This window comes from Tetrao urogallus, assembly GCF_951394365.1.
Source record: "Tetrao urogallus genome assembly, chromosome: 1".
Taxonomy (NCBI): Eukaryota; Metazoa; Chordata; class Aves; order Galliformes; family Phasianidae; genus Tetrao; species Tetrao urogallus.
Genome location: NC_136813.1, coordinates 163482852 through 163503197, shown reverse-complemented (window position 1 = coordinate 163503197; position 20346 = coordinate 163482852). Strand labels below are relative to the sequence as shown.

The 20346-nt window shown below is 39.8% G+C and overlaps 1 protein-coding gene across 1 annotated transcript in view; it reads left to right on the top strand.

Annotated features, from left to right (window-relative positions):
- ANO6 (anoctamin 6) overlaps nucleotides 1–20346 on the top strand; it is a gene marked incomplete at both ends in the record, with an annotated part of 68108 nt that overhangs the window by 12328 nt on the left and 35434 nt on the right. The window contains one exon of the mRNA XM_079549341.1: nucleotides 13646–13722. Coding sequence (XP_079405467.1) covers nucleotides 13646–13722 — 77 coding nt within the window. The remainder of the gene's footprint in view (nucleotides 1–13645; nucleotides 13723–20346) is intronic.

Sequence of the window (20346 nt, the reverse complement as noted above, 5' to 3'; positions counted from 1 at the left end):
TGATTCTGTGATTCTATGATTGTTTTGGTATGAGTACCAATTTTTTTGTTTAACATAGCTGAGTTAAATTAGATCTCACTACAGCCAATCTGAAATTTCTCAGGGAAAGAAAACACATGTGACCACTGTTATGGTATTCTGTGGTGTTTGGAGCCAAGCAATGCTACTGACAGCTGTTACATTGCCAAAATTTAACTTTTGGTCCATGGAAGGAATCCTGATTTTTACAGGGTTACCTGCAGTTCGCTTACAAAGCAGCAAGAAGTTCTGGAGCAGTGGGCTGCTGCTATGCCTGCATGTCCGCCTGTGTAGCCAGTTACACAACATGAGAAAAACACTTTTGAATTTAATGGCACTGTCAACATCCATAAAGTTATTTAAGTATGTAAATGCTGCAGTCTCAGCCCCCAGAGACTGCACTGCTGTTCAGAGTGGTGGGGGTTTGGTTTTGTTTTCAGTTTTTCCACAGCTATTCATGATGGAAGGATAAATATTTGTCTAAACAATGGTACTCCATGTTTTAGTTGTGGTTGGTGGATCTGGGGGGACTCATTTCCTCTGAATGGAGGAGAATTTAATGAAATGTTTTAGAGATAGATGTTTATCCTTCAAGAAGGACAGAATGTGTCCATCAGAGGTGTTTCCATATCTGTCACTGGGCGTCACAGAACAAACCCAGTGACCCTTCTGCTCAATTAGATTTTCTTGAGCAACTTCCTGCATACAGAAATAACTCCAGATAAATCCTTTTTCCTTTCAGGAAGTCTCACAGTTCCCTTTCATCCCCTTCACTATTTTTTTCACCTTTATCTGATGGCAGCTTAGCATCAGTGATTCTCTTGGCCTTTGGAGTGCCAAGCTTGACTCCACAAGAGCAGCTCCAGCAAAAGAGAAATGTCACTCAGCCATAGGTCAGAAGTGACAGGAGATGCTTCCAGCATCCAGCCTGCAAAGTGCCAGCCTGCACCAAACAGGCAGGAGGGCTAATTTGTTGGATCCTAATTTGCTGTCAGTTTCTAGAGATCTCCTTCTTGATATCAGACTGCAATTCATTAAATTCCTCTAACAAGGAAGTTTATTCTCCTTCAGCCAGAATTTGAAGTTGACACAAGAGATAGGAGATGCAATACTCTGGCTTGTGTTGTAGGGGTCAGGCTGAATGACTTCCTGCTGCCTCGCTGCCTGCTTGTCTATGAGCTGCATTCATGCACTTCAAAAAGTTCATTTGTATTTCTCTCCACACAAAAAGTACAATCTTCTGTAAAACCACTGTGGTTTCTTCTTAAAACAAAACTCAGTGTAGGCACTATAGAGGGTTTATGACCAACCTCTTCACAGACCACCACACTCACTTTAAGCCTGCTGGTACACTGCAGTACATAGCCAACCTAAGTGTAAATGAAAGGTAGCTCTGTAGGAGGATGCTTTGTTTTTGCTTTTTTTTTTTTCATCCTCTAACCTCCACAGTTCTAAATAAGTGGATTAGAGTCTCTGTAGAAATGCATTTGTTAAGAAAGGCATGGCTGGATCTCTCAGCACTGGTTGTAGGTTCATGAAAGCCTCTAATGCCATATGAAAAGAGCAAGTCAATGGTTCCCAGACCACACGTTTTGTAGACACTGAAGTAAAATGTCTTTCCATGCATTGCAAAGCAAAGGTTTCATCCCTTCCCTGCCCCTCATTATTTTTTTTTAAGATTTTGTGAAATTACACAGTGGTAAAGGTGAGCTAGTAGGAAAATGAAAGAATTTCTCTTTGGCGTTATACTCCTTGTTAGTTTTACTTCGTGGCTTTATTATAGCTAAATGGCATGTAGGATTCAAAGCCACTCATTTTTCATCATTGTCACTAGTGCATAGTGCGACTTCTTTTTGCTTCCTCCTGAGATAAGTTATCAAAATACATACTTTCCATGTTTTTATGCTACCTGCCAATCTAAAGGAAATTTGTGCTTTTAAATTCATCTGCTTTCTTTCCTGATGAGTACTAAAATTGAATTTAATCACTTTATGATGGCTGGTCCTCTGGGAAGGTGCAACAATTGTTAGAAAAAGTATACAAAAGGCACTTTACATCACATAATATCACGTGCTTACTTTGTTTGGTCTAAAGCTGCCTCCACAGTTCCAGCTCTGAAAGACCTTTTCATGATGGCCCATGCTGAAATCTGATATATAACACTACTCAGGAAATGATCATACTATATGTATTTATTATACTTGTAAAATCTCTACAGATCCCTGAAGGGAAGTTGTAGTGAGCTGGGAGTCAGCCTCTTCTCCCATGTAACTAGAGATAGGACTAGAGGGAATGACCTCAAGTTGCACCGGGAGAGATTCAGGTTGGACATTAGGAAATATTACTTCTCCAGGAGAAAAGTTGGAACAGGCTGCTCAGGGAGGTAGTGGAGTCACTGTGCCTGGAGGTGTTCAAGAAATATTTGGATGTTGTACTGAGAGACATTGTTTAGTGGGAAATACTGGTGACAGGTGAATGGTTGGAGTGGATGACTTTAGAGGTCTGTTCCAACCTAGGTGATTCTATGATTCTTATAAGGTGTATATACTCCATACATGAATAACGTCATTGCACATCAAGCCCTCAAAAAGTGCTTGCCAAGCATTGGGAAGCACTGCTGATCTTTTTCCTTGAGGATCTATGGCATCTGCTTCAGAGGGTGTAGCAGTAGGTATTATATGTGAGAACACTGCTCTGCCACCTGGGGAGGAATTAAAAGTTACTTGCCCTCACTCTCCCCATTGCCAACAAGCGTAAGAAGCAGTTGCAGGTTTAACGGGTACAGAGGGAAATAAACGAGTTTAAAAAGCCACAAGATCATTTAAGATAAAAAGATACTGCTTCTCTCTGATCATGTCCTCTGGGAGTTTGACTACCTCAGCACCCATATTTTACACTTTGGCACACAGCATGGCTGTTTTGATGCAGAGACCCTCTGGCCAGTCTTGAGGACAGGAGACTGGGCCAGATGGACCTTTATGTCGATCAGTAAGTACCTTCTTGTGTTCCTTTGTACTCTTGATATCTTTTGGTTGCACATACTTATTGTTTCTTAAAAAGCACAGGCCTTGAGCAAAGCTGGTGGACAGCCTTATAGCCAAAATGCAGTACAAGAATATGAATAGTCTCAGGCTAAGACCTGCAGCTGAACAACCACCGGCAAGTGGAATACATAAGAAGAGAATCTTTTTATATAGAGAACACAGATCAGGTTCACAAACAGTCCCAATAAGGGCTAATGATGTTACGAGCCTTTTAAGGTTATGCCGCCATCAGGTATCCTTCCTGTTAACGCCCCCTTTCTCAGAAAGTAATTTATAAACCTCTATGTCTTGGAAGCTGCAGCTGTTCAGCACGGAGCTGTCAGCACTCACCTGGCTGTAGCTGGTGGGCATCATGCACAGAATTGTCAGCAGAATCCAAATTTTGTACTGATAGTGATTGCAATAAGCTTAAACACACACTGTTTTGTTTTTCCATTATGGCACTGAATTCACATTAATTACATTATTCTGAAATGATTTTTAAAACTCAATAAATTTGATGTATGAGTCGCTAAGGAAAAGTGTCCATAGTTGTTATGATTACTCTTCTAACAGTACACTTTGAAATTACTCATCAGCAGTGCAGAGTGCTCCTACATGAGGACCACTAATCAAATTGTCTGATTAGGTGAAATTCTAGTCACTCAGCAGTTTCCTCATGCCAATTTGCAATAATAATTTTTCCATCACTTCTGCTCAAGGAATCTCTCAACTGCTTCAAATATAATTTCATTTCTAAACTGACTGTATAATTAAATAATACAGTATAGCCAGCAGTAATCTTTCCTCAAATTTAAATGTAAATGTTACCAGTTACCAACAGGAGCCATAGAATAATTGGCTGTGGCTAATTATGTATTATGTCTAAAAAATGTTAACATTATGGTTGCAAACTCAAGCACTTACAAGTTGGGCAACGTCAGAATGAACGTTGCCCAGGCAACTTCCATTTTCCATCCATTTGCTTGCATGCATGTTACACTTTTTAATTGCACAATCATGCTGTTCTTTTTTTCCTCTTAAGTCCACTGCCTCATTCAGTAAAGCAGTAATAAGCAAAGATTTCTTTTTATCTTCCTCATTAGGAGCATGCCTCTGAGCCTTATTTAATTCACATTATTCCGGCCTTACATAGCATACATTTTTATTCATCTCTTCCTCAGTGTTTCTATGACGCTCTGTGTCTGAGCACTATTTTGAAAAGGGGTGTGTGTGAGTGTCAGGTTGCCTAACTTCCCATTTAGGCAGGGCTGGAGTTTAGCAATCCAGACTCCTGTGATAAGAATGCAGGCAACTTAAGTGATAAGAATTGAGGAACGCTATGCATTGTTTAACTGGATTTATGAAGGAGGTACTGGACTGAAATGCTTGTACCATCAGCAGGCTTCTCTAAAACACATCTGTGAAGGTCCAAAGAAAAGAATTCATTCTCAAGCAGGCATTTCTGTACAACCTAATAGCATCATCATTCTGTGTCTATGGCTGTTGAGCATACAAAGTTGTTTGATGGCTGTGTATGCTTTTTCAGATGAAGCCGTCAAATATTTGTTAAATCACTGATTTTTATGAAGCAGCATTTCCCAGGGTTACTATTCCAAGTATTCCTGCTCCATACCTCCAGTGTACTTAGGCACAAATGCTCTGCTGTAAAGGTGCTTGGTAAAGGTGCTGGGGCGTTGTAGCAGCCTGGCCAGTTAGCTTGAACATTTTGCTGGGAAAAGCTAGACAAACTTTGGCTCCAGTAGCTTGCTCAGCATGCTGAAGCCAGGGCATAGAATGCACTCAGATTCTTTGTCAATCTGATAATCTTTCTGCCTTCCTACAGACTGTAAACCCCTTTCAACTTTTGCAAAAATTATCTGATGATTTCAACAGACTTCTTCCTCCTTGACCAAACCTGGACTCATCCTCATTGCAGCCCCATCTTGCATACTAAAGGGAGGTATGGTCTTAAAGAAAAAAAAATAATTCAGAATTTATAGGAAAAAAAAAAAAAAAAAAATCCTTTGCTTTAAAATTTAAATTTAAAATCCACCTACTGTGATAGATCAAGTGGTAGAATGTACCTTTTACTTAGTAAGAAACAGACATGAAATGGGAAGCCTGGTTTTTCCCAAATCCTGTTTTAGGCACTTACATCCTTTTTTTAATACCAAAGCCAATGTTCATTTCAGCAGGTATATAGTTTAGTGCACACTTTGTTTTCTAATTTGTGTTACATGACTTTTTTCTTATCTGTCAGATAATTACTGTTTACTCACAATATTCATGAAGATATGTTTTGTTGACAAGGCGAGTTAATAAACCATGGGGAAAAGCAACACTGAAACATGTTTATTCATTGTCCTAAATATGCTGTGTACATAAAAAGAAGGTGCATCTGCAAAACATGTTACATTTGCATCTGCAAAACATGTTGCATTTGAAGTAGCTTATTAAGCAAAAGAAATATTAACAGTGGCTAATTAAATTGAAAGATTAATTAATGAAATTGATTGATTGATTCTGCTCTCTGGGAGCCATGCGTTGTGTTCTGTATGTGATTAATGTAATAAGGCATAAAGCCTGCCATTGCATGTGGGCACTCTTGAATCTCTCACCAGGAATTTATCTGTAGCTTTAAATGCCAGCACCTACTGCAGATCTCTCCTAATACCCTTTGCACTGTTTGAATTAGCAGATCTCACTGTCCACCAACTGGACTCCATTCACTTTTTCAGCCTTTAAGAGGTTTTTCCAAGTAAAGAAAAAATTCTCTCAGAACTTACAAATGCAACTGAAAACCAGAGATGTCTGTAAGGTGGTGCTGGTGCGTTCTGTGACCCGGTGATCCCTTGTGTGCTGTGTTCCTAATGGAGCTGAGGTTGTCGTTTTTCTTAACCCTGGAGACTGGAAGAGTTTGCAGTTTTGACAGCTAGAGTCACAGCGTTCACACTGTTGTTAAGAAAATAAGGAAATAAAGTTTGTGTGTATGGGTGTCTTGGTATGGAACATGACATAGCAGGAATCCAGCATGAATTGAGCTTAGTTGACAGTCAACATGACAATAGCTTCCTACCCAATTCCCTATCTCATTAAAGCAGCTGCTAACTGGAAGAAAAAAAAATAGGAAGAATAATTTATTGCATCATTTTAACATACTTAAGTTAACAGAAGAAGTGGAGAAGAAAAGATGATCCAAGCCCATGTTCCAACCTGAGAGTAATTCCTGAAAAGATTATCACTCTGCAGCCATCTGACCATTACTTTATACCGTGACAGTGTTGGCTTGCTGTGTGACATCTACATCCAGTACACAGAGAACGTATAGCAAATGTTTAAAATTACAGCAGGCAAGATGTGTTAGCGCATTCTAAAAGCACAAAGAATTTCTTCACCTATACAGATAGATGAAAGCCAAAATAATTCTTACCGACAGACATTTCAGCTGAGAGTGAATGAATGGAAATTGCTCAGCCTCAGACAAAAGCATTTAGAATATTCTTACGAGCAATACTTCGGCACTGATTTACAGTCAGCTGCTGTCTGCTGTGCAGGCGACAGAGGAACGTGCAGCCCGCCGGGCTCTGCTGTGTGCTGCAGCACTGAGGACCAGGCGCCAGCGTTTGCATCTCAGTGGATTCGTCTGGACTCAAAGAATCGTAACTAAAGAGCCCAAGTGTCTGCTTTCTAAACTGAAGCTGGGGCCCATCCAGGTCTCGTGGAAATAATTAGGATTTTTTGTCACAGGTTTCGGGCAAGCGTTCCACTTTTGGTGGAATCCTTTTGTTCCTTTGAGCTCTGAACACACATGAGCTGCTTTAAAATTTGGTTACTGAGCCCCTAAATTTTCCAACTAGGTGCCTCCTAAATGTTTAGGCACTGCTATCAGCAGAATCATTTCCCCAGAGTCCAATTTCTGATTCTGTAAGTGCTTCCTAATTACACAGATTTTTGGTGAGATACCTCAGCTGTGTGCTAGCAGTTTCAGGAAGCGGGCTGTTCCATTTGCAATTCTCTTCCTATTAGCATGTGAACATGCTCTCTGTTTAGGACTACTCGTGGAAGAGTATTTATTTTTGAAAGTTATACCACATGTTCCTAATGCTTTGTTTGCACAGCTGTAAGGAAAGATAACTTAATGGGAAGAATAGTCTCTCAAACAAGAAAGAGTTATCTTCCAAGACAACTTCCATTTCACTTCCTTTGTAGCACAGCAGCGTGGGTGTAGGTTCATATTGGACATGCTTGTATGTCAGAAGTTAAAATCAATGTTTTTCTTATTATGCAGCATAGAATAGATTTCACTTTGACAATACCTGCAGATCTGCTCTGTGTGACTGCACAAAAATGTAATTTAGTGACAGCTTGAAAAGCCATTTTGGTGTTACTAATTGTCATGAGTTTTCCGTAGGCAACCATAGGAGGAGAACAAGAATTTCACACTGAAGGCAGCTGTGTAGGTCTCTTATTGTCTCTAAACAATAGATTATTAAGTACAGTTTGTAATAAAGATAATTCAGTTTTACTTTAAAAGCATACCTTTTTCTAAAGTGAAGAACATGAGTTCAGTAGCACGTTTTCTTCAAATAAGGCCTACAGATATGAAGTAAAACTGATTTCAACGTATTCCAGTAAAATAACTGAAGTTTAAAGAATAGGTACTAATGACTGTAGGCCAAGAGTGGAATGAAGTGAAACCATTTATAATATGTGATGACAGCTCTGCCCTTGTCCATGAGGAGGAAAGGCCTTGTCCCAGAGAACAGCCCATCTGCAGCAGTCGCTTTAACCCAGGCACAGCTCTGACCATCAACATCACATCCTGGCAGTAAGGTCTCCTCCTGGCAAGGAGTATCGTGCAAAGATCAGGTCTACATTTTGGAAGAATAACCTAGGAAATAATTTTGTTTATTATTTATGCTTACCCAGTTAAGCTGTTAGATGAAGGAAACGAGATTAGCTCAGGAGGACTTGATGATTGGGAGATTTTTTGTTTAAAATTGTCTAGGTGATTAAACTATATACGTGGGCTGGCATTAAGGATCAACACCATCAAAAATAGTTTATGTTTTTAAAACTGACTTTTAAACAAGTAGATCAAAGCAGCTATTTGCCTTGATTAATTCTTCTTTAGAACTTGAGATCTCATTGTCCCTTTCTTTCTTTGATTCAAGGAAGAGGCATATTTCTGCTTTTTTCAACTCCTACAGTTTTTTAGATCTGAAAAAACTCCTATTCATTGAACTGAACATACAAAATAATATACAACATAAAGTACTTTGCACTAGGAAGAGAGATTATGGCTCTCAAAAAAGTCTAACAGTTGAACAGTTTCCTTCCAGAATAATTCCATTCATACAATGGTTTTACTTCTCATAAAGTTTCAGCAAGTATTGTATATGGCTTCAATATTTTACACTTAACTGCAAAAACAGTTTATGCAGGTTGTGATCAGTTCTGAGAGGCTTTTTTTTTTAATAACTATTAGATTAATTTATGTGGGGAGAGAGATAAAATCTGATATAAAGAGGAGGGAAGGCAGGTTTTTGTCTTGTCTAAACAACACAAATCAGACCTTGTTTTGTCCGTAGCCTAGGAGCTCATAGTCATGTCACAGAATGATACCTTCACTATCTGAGTAAATGTTAACATTTGGAAAAGCAAGATCTTTCTTCAGAGGGGAAAATCCTTGGTAGTGGTGTTAATTCTCCTCTTTCTGATCTTCCAGGGCATTTAAAACAGCATGGCATAAATTTGTCTCCCCTTTTCTTCCCTTTCTCCCCTCAAAATCTAGGGCAGAACGTTCTAGTTCTACTTCAATATCACCGTTTTATAATGTCAGGACCAAGAGACAGCTGGATGTTCTCCTTAAGAAAGCTGACAACTACATCAGATCCCCTGAAGGGTGGTGGCTTGACTTAAGTCCCCATTTGGGAGTCAGGTACTTTTCTGGTTCTTTAGACTCAACCACCTGCTTGCCTCTCGTTACTATTTCCACAATTCTGTTACAGACAGTGGCTGCCATTTCCTTGCATCGTATTGTCTTGGATACATCAGTACCCATTTTTTTTAGATAATTCTCTCCAAAACATTAGTTTTATTCAAGGCAGAAATAGTTTCTTCTTCCTAGAGAAATAAGGTGAAAGTAATTTGGCTTGATTAGAGAGAGGGACTCAGAGTAGTTTTCATTCACTTCAGAGCTCAGTTCATATCCAGTCATACTTCATCTTCATACCCTTCATACTTTCCCATAGCTTCTGAGACAGAATCTGTGAGGTGGGGTTTCCTGCTGGCTGCCTCTCAGATTCCTACCTGTGATAGGACCGCAGAAGCACTTTTCTGCTAACACAACTACAGGGTGCTGAGATGAAGCATCACCACAGCGTGCCTCAGTTCCTGAGGAGCTGCACTGCGCACATCGCTCCCTGGCTTTGCAGGTGAGGTTGCTCATGAGGCACCATATTCAGTGCCAAGGCTAAGATCTTGTATTTTGCAACATTGCACAGGTTTGTTAAAGGAAGTGATGTGACAAGTGTTATGACTTTGGTGCTGTAAAATCACTCTGGCTTCTTTTAACAGCCCTCTCCTATTAGTTTGGCTTATGTGGGTGATTTGCAAGCCTAAAAGCTGTTGTTGCCCCTTTCCCACCTTGGATTATTTTCATTAAAGAAGTAATCTATGATAGCCAATTTTTTTTTTTTTTGACAGTTTGTATCCAACATCATTGCAGTTTTCTTGTCATTGTTGTGCTTCGGGATTTTTTGTTTCTGTTTTTCTGACAGTATCTTTCTTTTCCCTCTGGATATTGCTTTTTCCCATTTTCAGGCCTCTTAATTTATAATTCCATAAAACTGTTTCATCCTCATTGTCTGCACCTTGGGTTGCTCCTATTACTTGACTATTCAGACTCTAAGGAAAGGTTTAATTCTTCTTTATTTCAAAGGGAGAGCAGCTTCCATGCCTATCAGTATGCCATAGACTCTCACCTCTGCCAGAACAATGGGTAGAAATTGCTAGTAGTAATGTTTGTGAAAGCTTTTGAAATTAAATCATTAAACAGGAAGGTCACTGAACTTCCTGAACAATTCACAGTCAAAAAAAAAAAATCAATTAACTAATTAATGAGACTTTTTACTTTGCCTCTCAAAGAATTTTAGGATCTTTATTCAATCCAGTCACAAATGTCAGCCAACTGTGGTTTACTTGACTACGTGAAAGTATTTCATAAGCATCTGCACTTGATGTGCTTTGACCCAAACATTAACAGAGGTGACAGTGCTTCTGAAGAAGGAAAAGATCAGCAGAAGTACTGTTTTAATATAAAACCTCAGAGTTGTCTTTGTTGACCATGACTATGAAAACACCATGGGGTCTGGAAAGAACCTAAAAAGCCGATCCAGGCCATCCTCCTAAGATGCATGCCAGATTCAACTTGGCTTAGATTGCTCCAGCATATTTAATTAATCTGTGATGAAGAATCTCTGATGTTGTAGACCTCACATGACCTCAGCAGCCTCCCCAGGCAGTCTGTTCTTCTGTCCTCACAGCTACAAAGTCCCAGACTTTCTTGGTGGTTCCCTCCCCCCCTCCCATGTCTTCTTCAAACTGGTTTATTATAAGAGGAAAGGTAGAAGAAATAAATGAAGTTATTTGGGAGGTAGAAAAGAAGCACTTTGTATGGATGCAGCTCTTTCTGGCAAAGCTGAGGTTCTGCAGGTACCACTTCAGTCTGAGAGACTGGAATCATCTCTTCCAGCCAAAAGCACAAGTGTCTAAATTGACATCGCTGATGCAACAGAACACCACCAGAACATATCTGACATAAGCACACACTCATGTAGTGTCAAGGTGCTGCATTCTTTGATCCACACAGACATTAACCTGCATTTAATCTGGGAGAAGTTCTGGGTTAACATCCCAGAGGAAGTGAGAGTGGCAGGTTCCTTTTGCTGGACTCCCTTTACTGTACCAGTGGCCTAGGAATATACTGGATGATGTTTCAAGTAAATGTGTTCATATGGTAAATATTGGTAAAATGATTAAGCGTGCATGATATTACTGGCCACAGACAATGAGGCAGAATTAAATTGTATTCATGTATAAATTTCTCAAAAGGATATTCCTGGCCAGGCCCAGATCCATCAGGATTTTGGAAGTCTGGAGTTATTCTTCCTACTGTGAATGCTACATTTCCTTCTTCTTTTCAGCTCTGGCTGAAGGGATTCTTAGAGAGTGCTTTTGAAGGATGTGTGGTTATACACCATATAGATGTCAGAAATAGGGCTTTTCAATGCACAATTCTTGTCACTGTAGTTCAGCGGCTGCCATAAATCTTCATATCTGGATATACCAGTGTCCGCATCTGTTTGCCTTGTAGTAACACAGGGTTTCAGAACACATGCCTGCATCTCAGAACAGCATGCTCATCTTACTCTTTCACCATGCCCATTATACATGAGAAGAAGCATCCCCTCTTCTGTGGGTTCTGAAGCACTTTGTATCTGCATATCTTCACATCAGAAAGCCAATACCAAAGGAAAATAGGGTGACGCCCTTTACACTGACATCAAGGGTACATATTTGTCTTTCTCACATTAGAAAGAGTTGAACTCATTAAGTCGTGGTAATGTGCATTTACAGCAATTTTACAGCTGAAATACGCTCATGTTTTCTGAGTTCTCATGTTGCAGCCTCAGCATGTCCACTAGTCTACATTTTCCTGTTTGCTTTTTAGAAGCTGGCAAACATTTATAAAGATGTTAATGCTTTTAAGAGCTCCCAGTCTTTGAATATTCACCTGGACCTGCCTTGAGGTTATGATTCAGAGGTTTCTGAAGCTATATTGATGGAAAAAAAAAAATCATGGGTCTCTACCTTAGGGTATACATTAGTGCCACAACAGAGATCTGGAAACTGACAGTTCAACATCTGGAACAATATCTCTACCAAACCCTAGGAAACTGTGTTTAAACCACATTTAGCCACTTAAAAACCATAAGAGTTCTGTTGACTTGTAGAGCTCAACAACCACAACAATCTCTCAATGCTCTATTTTTAAGTGTTTTGACATATCTTCAGGTGGTTTAAGTAAGCATCAATGAAAAAAAGCTTTTTAAAAATTCTAGAGAATTTGGATACACGTCAATGAAGTTTTTTAAAAAAAAATTCAGATCAATTTTGTTGGTCCTAGCATTGTATCCAATGAGCATTCAATCCTTCTAAAGATAGTGTAGATTTGATTTTTTTAGAGTATTTTTTATTTATGTTTTAGAGTGTTGGACTGTTCTTGATAAGTGGAGGTTATACTTTCCAGGTATTACTGTCATCATGGTACCATTTACATCTGTGATCTCAGTGTAGGGCTGTCTTTGCTAAAATGCTTCATTATATTAAGGCAGAAAGCAGCCTTCTCTACCAGTGCTTTCTTTTATCTTCAGCTTCAGGATGTTAGCTGAGTTCTTCTTAAGACACCCCCAAAACACTCAAACTAAAACAAAAATATTGTAGACCTTCTTGTAATTTATTTCTGAGAGCTTTTTTAGGATGAATTTGTGGGTTATTCACTGGATTATCCAGTGGTCAGCTTCCCCAGTGTGCTTGATAACGGTATCACAAAGTAGCATACTTCACAGGATCATTTCTAAATTTTGCTGTATTTTCAAGAAGACAAGGTAGTTTGCACATGTTTTTTTCTTCTAACAGTTGCTACTGGGGAAACAAGTAAGAACTCATCAGGACATCAGTACACAGTGAACCCACAGATGTGATATTAGATTATGTGAAAATCATTCCTGTTATGTAGTGATGCTGTAACATTCACTCTCTGTATCATATTCATTTCAGGATTTCAGAAAAATACTCTGGGGCTGTTAATTAAGATTGCCTAAGTACAACAATCATGAGCTGTGGTTATTTCTTCAGGTGAAGCCAGTTCTGATTCCTTTAATCATGTAAAGATACTCCTAACTCTAGCAAGACCATAGACAAAAGCTTTCTGAAGAACTAGATAACATATGTGTAACACATATGTGTAACCAATGAGTATAAAGAGTTGTAATTATGAAATAAACCAAAGAGTTTAGCTAACCAGGTTATAATAACAAAAATATAGATAGAATGTTTACCTGGGCTCACTGCAAAACTCCAGAGGAGGGATCTTCAGAAGAGACCCTTTCCCACTCATAGCCAGCTCTTAAATGACTCTAGGAGAGGTGCAGCCAGGCTCCACCCCTTCCAGAAGCACAGGTGAATTGCCTTCACTTGTGCTCCCATGGCTGACTCATTGCTTGCCTCAGGTGATCAATCAGAGGTTCAGGCTGTGATTCAGCATTTCCCATGTTAACAAAGTAGGCTTTGCATCACTGTTGCTTGGTTGGTAGGATCTCCAAGCATTAACATGTCATCCTGGTGAAATCTGTTTTGTTCTCTTGCCACCTGTTGGTTACTACTGAAGTGTGAGAGACAAACATTCTTCTGAGAAACGACGAAGTGTATGGCTCATCCAGAAACCATTAATTAAAAAAAAAAATGAAGAGGAAAAAAATAATAATACACAAAATGCTAAAGTATTTTATCTTTTTGTTTGTTTGTTTTATTTTCAGTCTTGGAATTGAACCAAGTGATTATTCCCACTTACGGAACCGTGCCAGATCAGCAAAACCTTCATGCTCCAGAATGGGTGGGTACTTCTTTACTTTAACTATGGCTACCAATAGTTTTTTTCTTGTGTAGATCTTCAACAATGGATTCCAACAGAATGGCAGCCACTGCATTTGCAGCACAGCCACTTCATTTGTCTGACTATGCTATATCTCTGCTTCCCTAAAGATACCTGAAGTCTTTTGCTCAGGTGTAAGAATGCAAGTTGACACAGTCACTGAACACAATTAAAAGTGACAAGTCACTAAATCAGTTACAAATATATATTCACTATAAACTGATAGACACACATGCACTTCCTTTCTGTATGTGGTTTTGTGTCTGCGTGTACAGGATTTTTGTGTGCTTGTACAAAGGTAAATATATGAATACACCCTACATATAAACATACATACTCTATAAATTCAGACACGCCCAGGTATTAGTTGGCCAATGTGAGTTCAGGGCTTTTCTCAGAGAAAGCTGGGAAGCAGCAGAGACTGAGGTGTCAAAAAAGGAAAAAGAACTGGAGGTCTCTATTCCCTGTATCCAGGGAATTTCCCCAACAAACCTAATGTTTTTTACAGCTATCAGGCTTTTGGCCCTAGCTGAAGATTTCCTGCATCAGATCCCATTTATCTTTAAGGTCTGGCCAGCTGACCCTAACAAGCCCTGCCACTGGGTGTGCCATGGCACATGCTTTGCCAACCTGATGCCCATGTGGCATGCTGATGAGTCCAATTTCATTTTTTACCCTAGTGCAATACTAGTACAGTTTGCAGTTGCACAGGGGTATCGATATAAGCCTGGACTCAAAAAGCTGTAAAATCATATAGCTATTATAAAGCTATTGGAGTTACTCCATAGAAACAAAAAAGTCTGCTCTGCGTTTCATTACTGTAACAGCAGAAGTCATTGTCATTGGATTTAAGTGTCCATAGGTTGATGTATCTATTCAGGCTACCTTTACAAGTGGATCAGTGTTAAAGAAGGACAAAGATTAAAAAAATAGGTTAAACATTGCCAAGAATTGCTTTCTGGACTAATTAATTTTGAGCACCTAAGTCATGGTTTTCACATATGGGAATACATTCAAGAAATTGCTGCAATGGTGGCATAAAGTAATGACATCTAGAGCTGGTTCTCAATCAGCCCTGTCCAAGATATTGACATGTAAACTATTGCCTATTTACAAGTAACTGAAACGATCTGTGCCTTTTTCTCATCATCATCAACTAAATAGTATTCAAGGAATGACAGCCTGCTACTGCTGCTACCAGCTATCCGAGTAGCTTGCAGAGGAAGACTGTCATATGGGTGTGGAGAAACAGGTCCTGCTGATGTCTCTGTATATGAGGAAATATTTTGTTTTCTTCATATATCTAAAACAGCATACAATACAAGGGTCATGGTGGTTTTTCTCCTGTATCTGATGTAGGAAACAAATACCAAATCCACTAGGAATGAAGTATCCTTCTATGAGCTAACCCTGCCTCTGAGCACTCTTACGGGGTCTTCTTCATTTGATGCTGCTCCAGGCTCTGGAAAAAAAAATATTTAATCTTTCTCTGAAGGAGAAAATGGAATCAAGACCTTCCATTTCCTGACTGAGGGCCCTGACTAGGATGTTATAAAAATCCTTTTTTTTTTTTTTATGTCTTTATATGAAATGAGCTAGCATCAGAACAATGCCATGTACCTTGTGGTTAGAAAATTCTTCATGAGCAGTCGAAGTAGAATTTATTTTTATTTCTACTAAAAATCAACTGCCCAAATCAATTTTATTTTTAGTTCCTCATGTGGACCAGCACTTGTCATTTCTGTTCAGTTTTAGCAGAATCTTTTCTACACTGCTCATTCCATGTTAGAACCTCCAGGGTAGTTTCAGTGACCAAAACAGTTGAATAAAATTCAGTTCCACCAAGCCCGCCCATGAGGTAGATGTGTGCTGCTTCATACAGGTGTAGCTAGAAAGGGAAACTAAATAGGAAACCTAGCCTTAAACTAGTGTATAGAAGGAAGTGCTCTACCGATTGTCTGAACTTGCATTATGCTTTCTAGCTGGGTGTACTTTGTGAAATTGATCCAGCAAGGTTGTACACATGGCAGAAAATTGCAGGAAAAGTATTAGAGGTCTTATGTAGAGAAACTGAATGTGGTCCCAGGTAATTGGATTTTACCCTGATTGTACTATAGAGCTTTGGTGCAAGACTTGTGAGATTGTGTACATCCAGCTTTTTGTGTATTTGCAGAGTGTCAAAGAGGAGTGCCTGTGGTTGTTTGCATTAGCACAGCGTAGTCATATACAGGCCTGAGGGTATTGCTCTCCAAAGAGAGAGCCTTTGCCAAGCACTCTAGAAAACCCAGTGCCTTACACTGGAATTCCAGATTCGGGAGCCAGGCAGCAGTTTTGACTAAGATTCCTCAGTGATCCATGCAATCACTGTTAAATTGGGATTATACTGTTGCTTTCTCTCCAGAGAGATCTTGTGAAAATTGATTTCTTAACACTTGCATGAGTAGAATAATGAGATTATAGAAGGAGAATACCACGGAAGTAGAAGGAAATCTCCATTTTAGGTTTTCAGACTACTTAGATGAAGTATAACAAAAAAGGCATTGAATAAAGAAGACAGCAAAGAGTGTAATAGAATGTGGCTTTGCAGCCAAACCATGTGTCATACACAGTATATAAGGAAGACAGAGTTTCACAGACAGCCTTCATCTAAACTCTTCCCAGCTCTCAGTTGTTTTGCTTTGCAGCCTTAGCTGCTCCAAAGATGGATAGCTTAAATTTGGATTTGATAGTAAACACAGTTCTGAGATTCTGCATCTGCAGAGGGAGTTCTTTGCCATTAACTGCTTTCCAGCTGTGTTAATGCTATTCCTCAGACGTGATTTCTGCAGTAGAAAGGCTTCAGCGAATTCTGATCAAGTGCTGGATGTTCCTGCATCCAGAAAAGGAGAGGTGCTGAAAAATGTGTTTTCAGGGGAGTACTGTCTTTGCCTTCATTAGAAGTGAGGGCACATGATATGTCTGTAGGAGGAGCTGGGGTTCTTCCCACAGCCAGCAGCTGTATGTGGGCTCAGGCAGAAAGTCCAGTGGGTGTCTCATCAGAAGTTAGCTCTGGAGGTGAGGCTTCCCAGTTTCTTTGCATGTTAAGGTACTGAGAAAAACATCTTCTGATTCAGAACTTGCTAACAATCTCATTGTTACTAAAAACAGAACTGAAACAGTCCTTTGTTGTTATTAGCAAATATGAGTCATGAGAGAGAATGCTGAATGCACAGCAGTTATTGCCCTATGGAGGCACATACCAACATCACTTTCTCCTGGTGTGCAAATGAGCTTACAACCTGCAGAAGGAAATGCTTACATTGGTCTTGGTGTCAGAGCAGAGGTTCTCTAGTGGTCACTCAGAATAGAAAGTAATTAAACATCATATTATGTAGCTGTGATAATAATTAAGACTTCACATTTCTGTAACATTTTCACCAGAGGAGCTCAAAGCACTGTACAAATAATGGTGTTTCACGACATCCGGGTCATATTACGCATTTCCTTTTTAAATATTTGATTGGAAGAGAAGTATCCTTAGGTCTGCGGAGAGAGAAGGGCAAACACCATGACATTTCCACCAAGGCCAAACCCACTACTACCATGCAGGTTGTGGTACCCTGCCAGGTGGGTTGTGTGCTGGAGGGCTCTCTGTTGGGGCTGGATTACACTGGTCATGCTCTGCTCACCTGTCCCAGCACTGGTTTACCTCCTGCTGTTCTGCAAGAACCTGTTTGGAGATTCTCTGAAAACTATGTGATATTGCAGACAAGTGGTTTAACCCTCCAGTAATGATTAGTTTGCCACTACTGACAATCATACCAAAAGCTCCTGTGGGCTAAATAAAGGACTTCTTTTATCCTTCCAATTAGTTACACCTTTCCTGCAGAAACTCTTTTTTTTAAAACAAACAAACAGTTTACAATACTGTTATAATACAATACTTGTTCAGGATGTAGTAAGTAATAAAAAATATCTGCAGTTCCCATTCCTCCTTTTTTTTCAGTATCTAAAGGGGAGCTAGAGGAAAGAAGGGGATGGACTTTTTAACAGGGTCTGTGATGACAGAACAAGGGGAAATGGCTTCAAGCTTAAAGAAAGTAGATTTAGGTTGGATATAAGGAAAAAGTCTTCTACAGGTGAGGCACTGGAACAGGTTGCTTAGTTATGTGGTTGAAGCCCAGTCCCTGGAGACTTTGAGGGCAAGGCTGGATCAGGCTCTGGGCAACCTGATCTAGCTGTGCATGTCCCTGTTCATTGCAGGGGAGTTGGACTAGATGGCCTTCAGAGGCCCCTTCCAGCTCTAAGGATTCTATGATTTTTCTTCACTCCTGTCACTGTTGCTGCTGAGGAGAGTTCAGGTCTCCTTTATCGCCTGCTGCAGCATCACACGTAGCTATGGCTACAGGATCAGGCTCAGGAATCAGGCACAGCAGCTCCCTTGGGCACAGCCATCCTGGTTACATGTGAGGAATCCTGAGAATCTCAGGGGCTTAGGGCCAGTTTCACCACTGGGGTTTGGTCACTCAGTCTGGGGCACCAAGCTGCTGGAAGCCAGGGGCAAAGAGCTCTGTGCTGGGTACACGTGTGGAAGGGCTGGCTGGGTTGGGCCTGGGCCTTCATGGCTCTTGCACATCTGTCAGCACGGTGCCTCACAGCCCTGAGTCCCACTGTGCTGCCTGGGAGCACCAAGGCACCACGGCTGTGAAACAGCACTTTTGATGTTGTATGCCATGTCTGCACTATACACATTTCTGAGCTTTTTGTTGCTGCAGACCACCACCAAACTTATCCCTTGAAGCCATTATCCACTGATCCATATCCTGATGTGACCTGAAGCACAGAGGTGCACTTCTTTCACTTTGCTGGCTTCACTGCCTCTTGGCTGGCTCCCACAGAGGTGCCCAAAGTGTTTCAGATTCCTCCTGCTAATAAAGCAGAGAGTGGCTCCCCATCTCTCTGGTGGCAATGATTGTACAGCACTCTGCAAAGTACTAAATACAATCACTACTTTACAGCTAAAGGTATTTTTTGTGTATTTATTAATGTTGTTAATCAGTATTAACTTGCTATCCGCTTGAGTATCATTATAACGTTAAGGTGCGCAGCCAGTTGTCTCCCTTAGTACTTAAAATGATTAGACTGAGGCTAAGAAAATTAGAAAGTGCTGTAAATAGACCCCATGTTTGCTTCTTCCAGAACAGAAGTATCAATGGACCTGTTCATTATTTTCAGTGATAATGTGCTGCTGATACTTAAGCAAAATTATGGATTGGAATTTCAGCCTCCATTAACTTGTGTGTGTGTGTGCACAAAGTTGTTTGCATTTGCCTGATAATAACATTTGCAATATTGTCAAATAATATTATGTATTAAAAAAAAAAAAAACAACCCACTGTCTCCAAGGAATTATTAACTTCAGTGTATACTCATCTTTTTGGTTTCCAGCCCTGTTTCTCCCCCAGCAATCACATTGAATAATATATGATTTTTCATTACAAACTATCCAGTAGGGATTATAAGACATACCACATGTCTGAGTTAATATAACTGTCAGAACTTTAACCATTGCATTCCCTTTTGTGTTTTACTTCTTACTTTTTATTGCACAACATCAAATGTTATGTTACAATTGACTTGTATGGGTCTTAATCTTATCTCTTAATTATTCAGGCTTAACGAGTCAATTCTTTATTACTTTGTTGTTATATAAAACATTTATTGATAGATCAATAGGACAATGGAAATTACGTCAAAGAAGTTAGCTTCATGGGTATGAACTCTTGTCTGTCCAGGTTCGTGCAATCCAGTGTTGATTAATCTTTCATCTATATTCAATAATATATACCTATAGTTTGATATGTGTAGAAAAGTATGTTTGTAGTAACATGCATAAACTTATGTCCACAAAAACATGTATGAAAGCAAATTCATGGGTCAGGATACTGATTACTGGGAATTCTCTGCAGCTGGTTATTGCCATTCTAGTTAAGCCAGTTATTGCTGAGTTACACACTGGCTGTAAATGCGTGACTGTGACTAGATTTAAAGGAAAAATACTCAGTGAAGTTACATAATCACAAACTAGGAAAAACTTGATCTTACATTTGCTGTTTGCTATTTTGTTCTTTTCTATCCTGTGCACAGGTCATATAGGAAGAATAACTTAAAAATGTAACAAAAGACTTGAAATCTCTTAATACTTCTATGCTTCAAAGTGCTTAAATTTTACAGCTACTCTTTCTCTTTAGACAAAAGTTACAAGGCTGCTGTTTCTAAAATTTAATCGGACCTCTTCCTCTTTTGAATATCCTTCTGGTTTAGACACTGGTAACACTTCCCCTTGTTATTCACTGTCATGAGTCTGGGCTCTGCATTTCCAGCATTGCAACACAGGGCAATTTCAGCCAGAAACAGAGCCTGCTGGGTTCCCAGCAGAGCACAGGGGCTGCAGGGGATGTGCTGGGGTCCAGCGGGCCTTGGCCCTTAGTGCCTTTTTACCTTGTGATTTTTTTTTTTTTACCTCAGTTCATACCACATTCAGACACAGTGGTGCCTGGGCTCCATGTGCGCCCAGTGCAGCACATAGGTTTTTCTCAGGCTCAT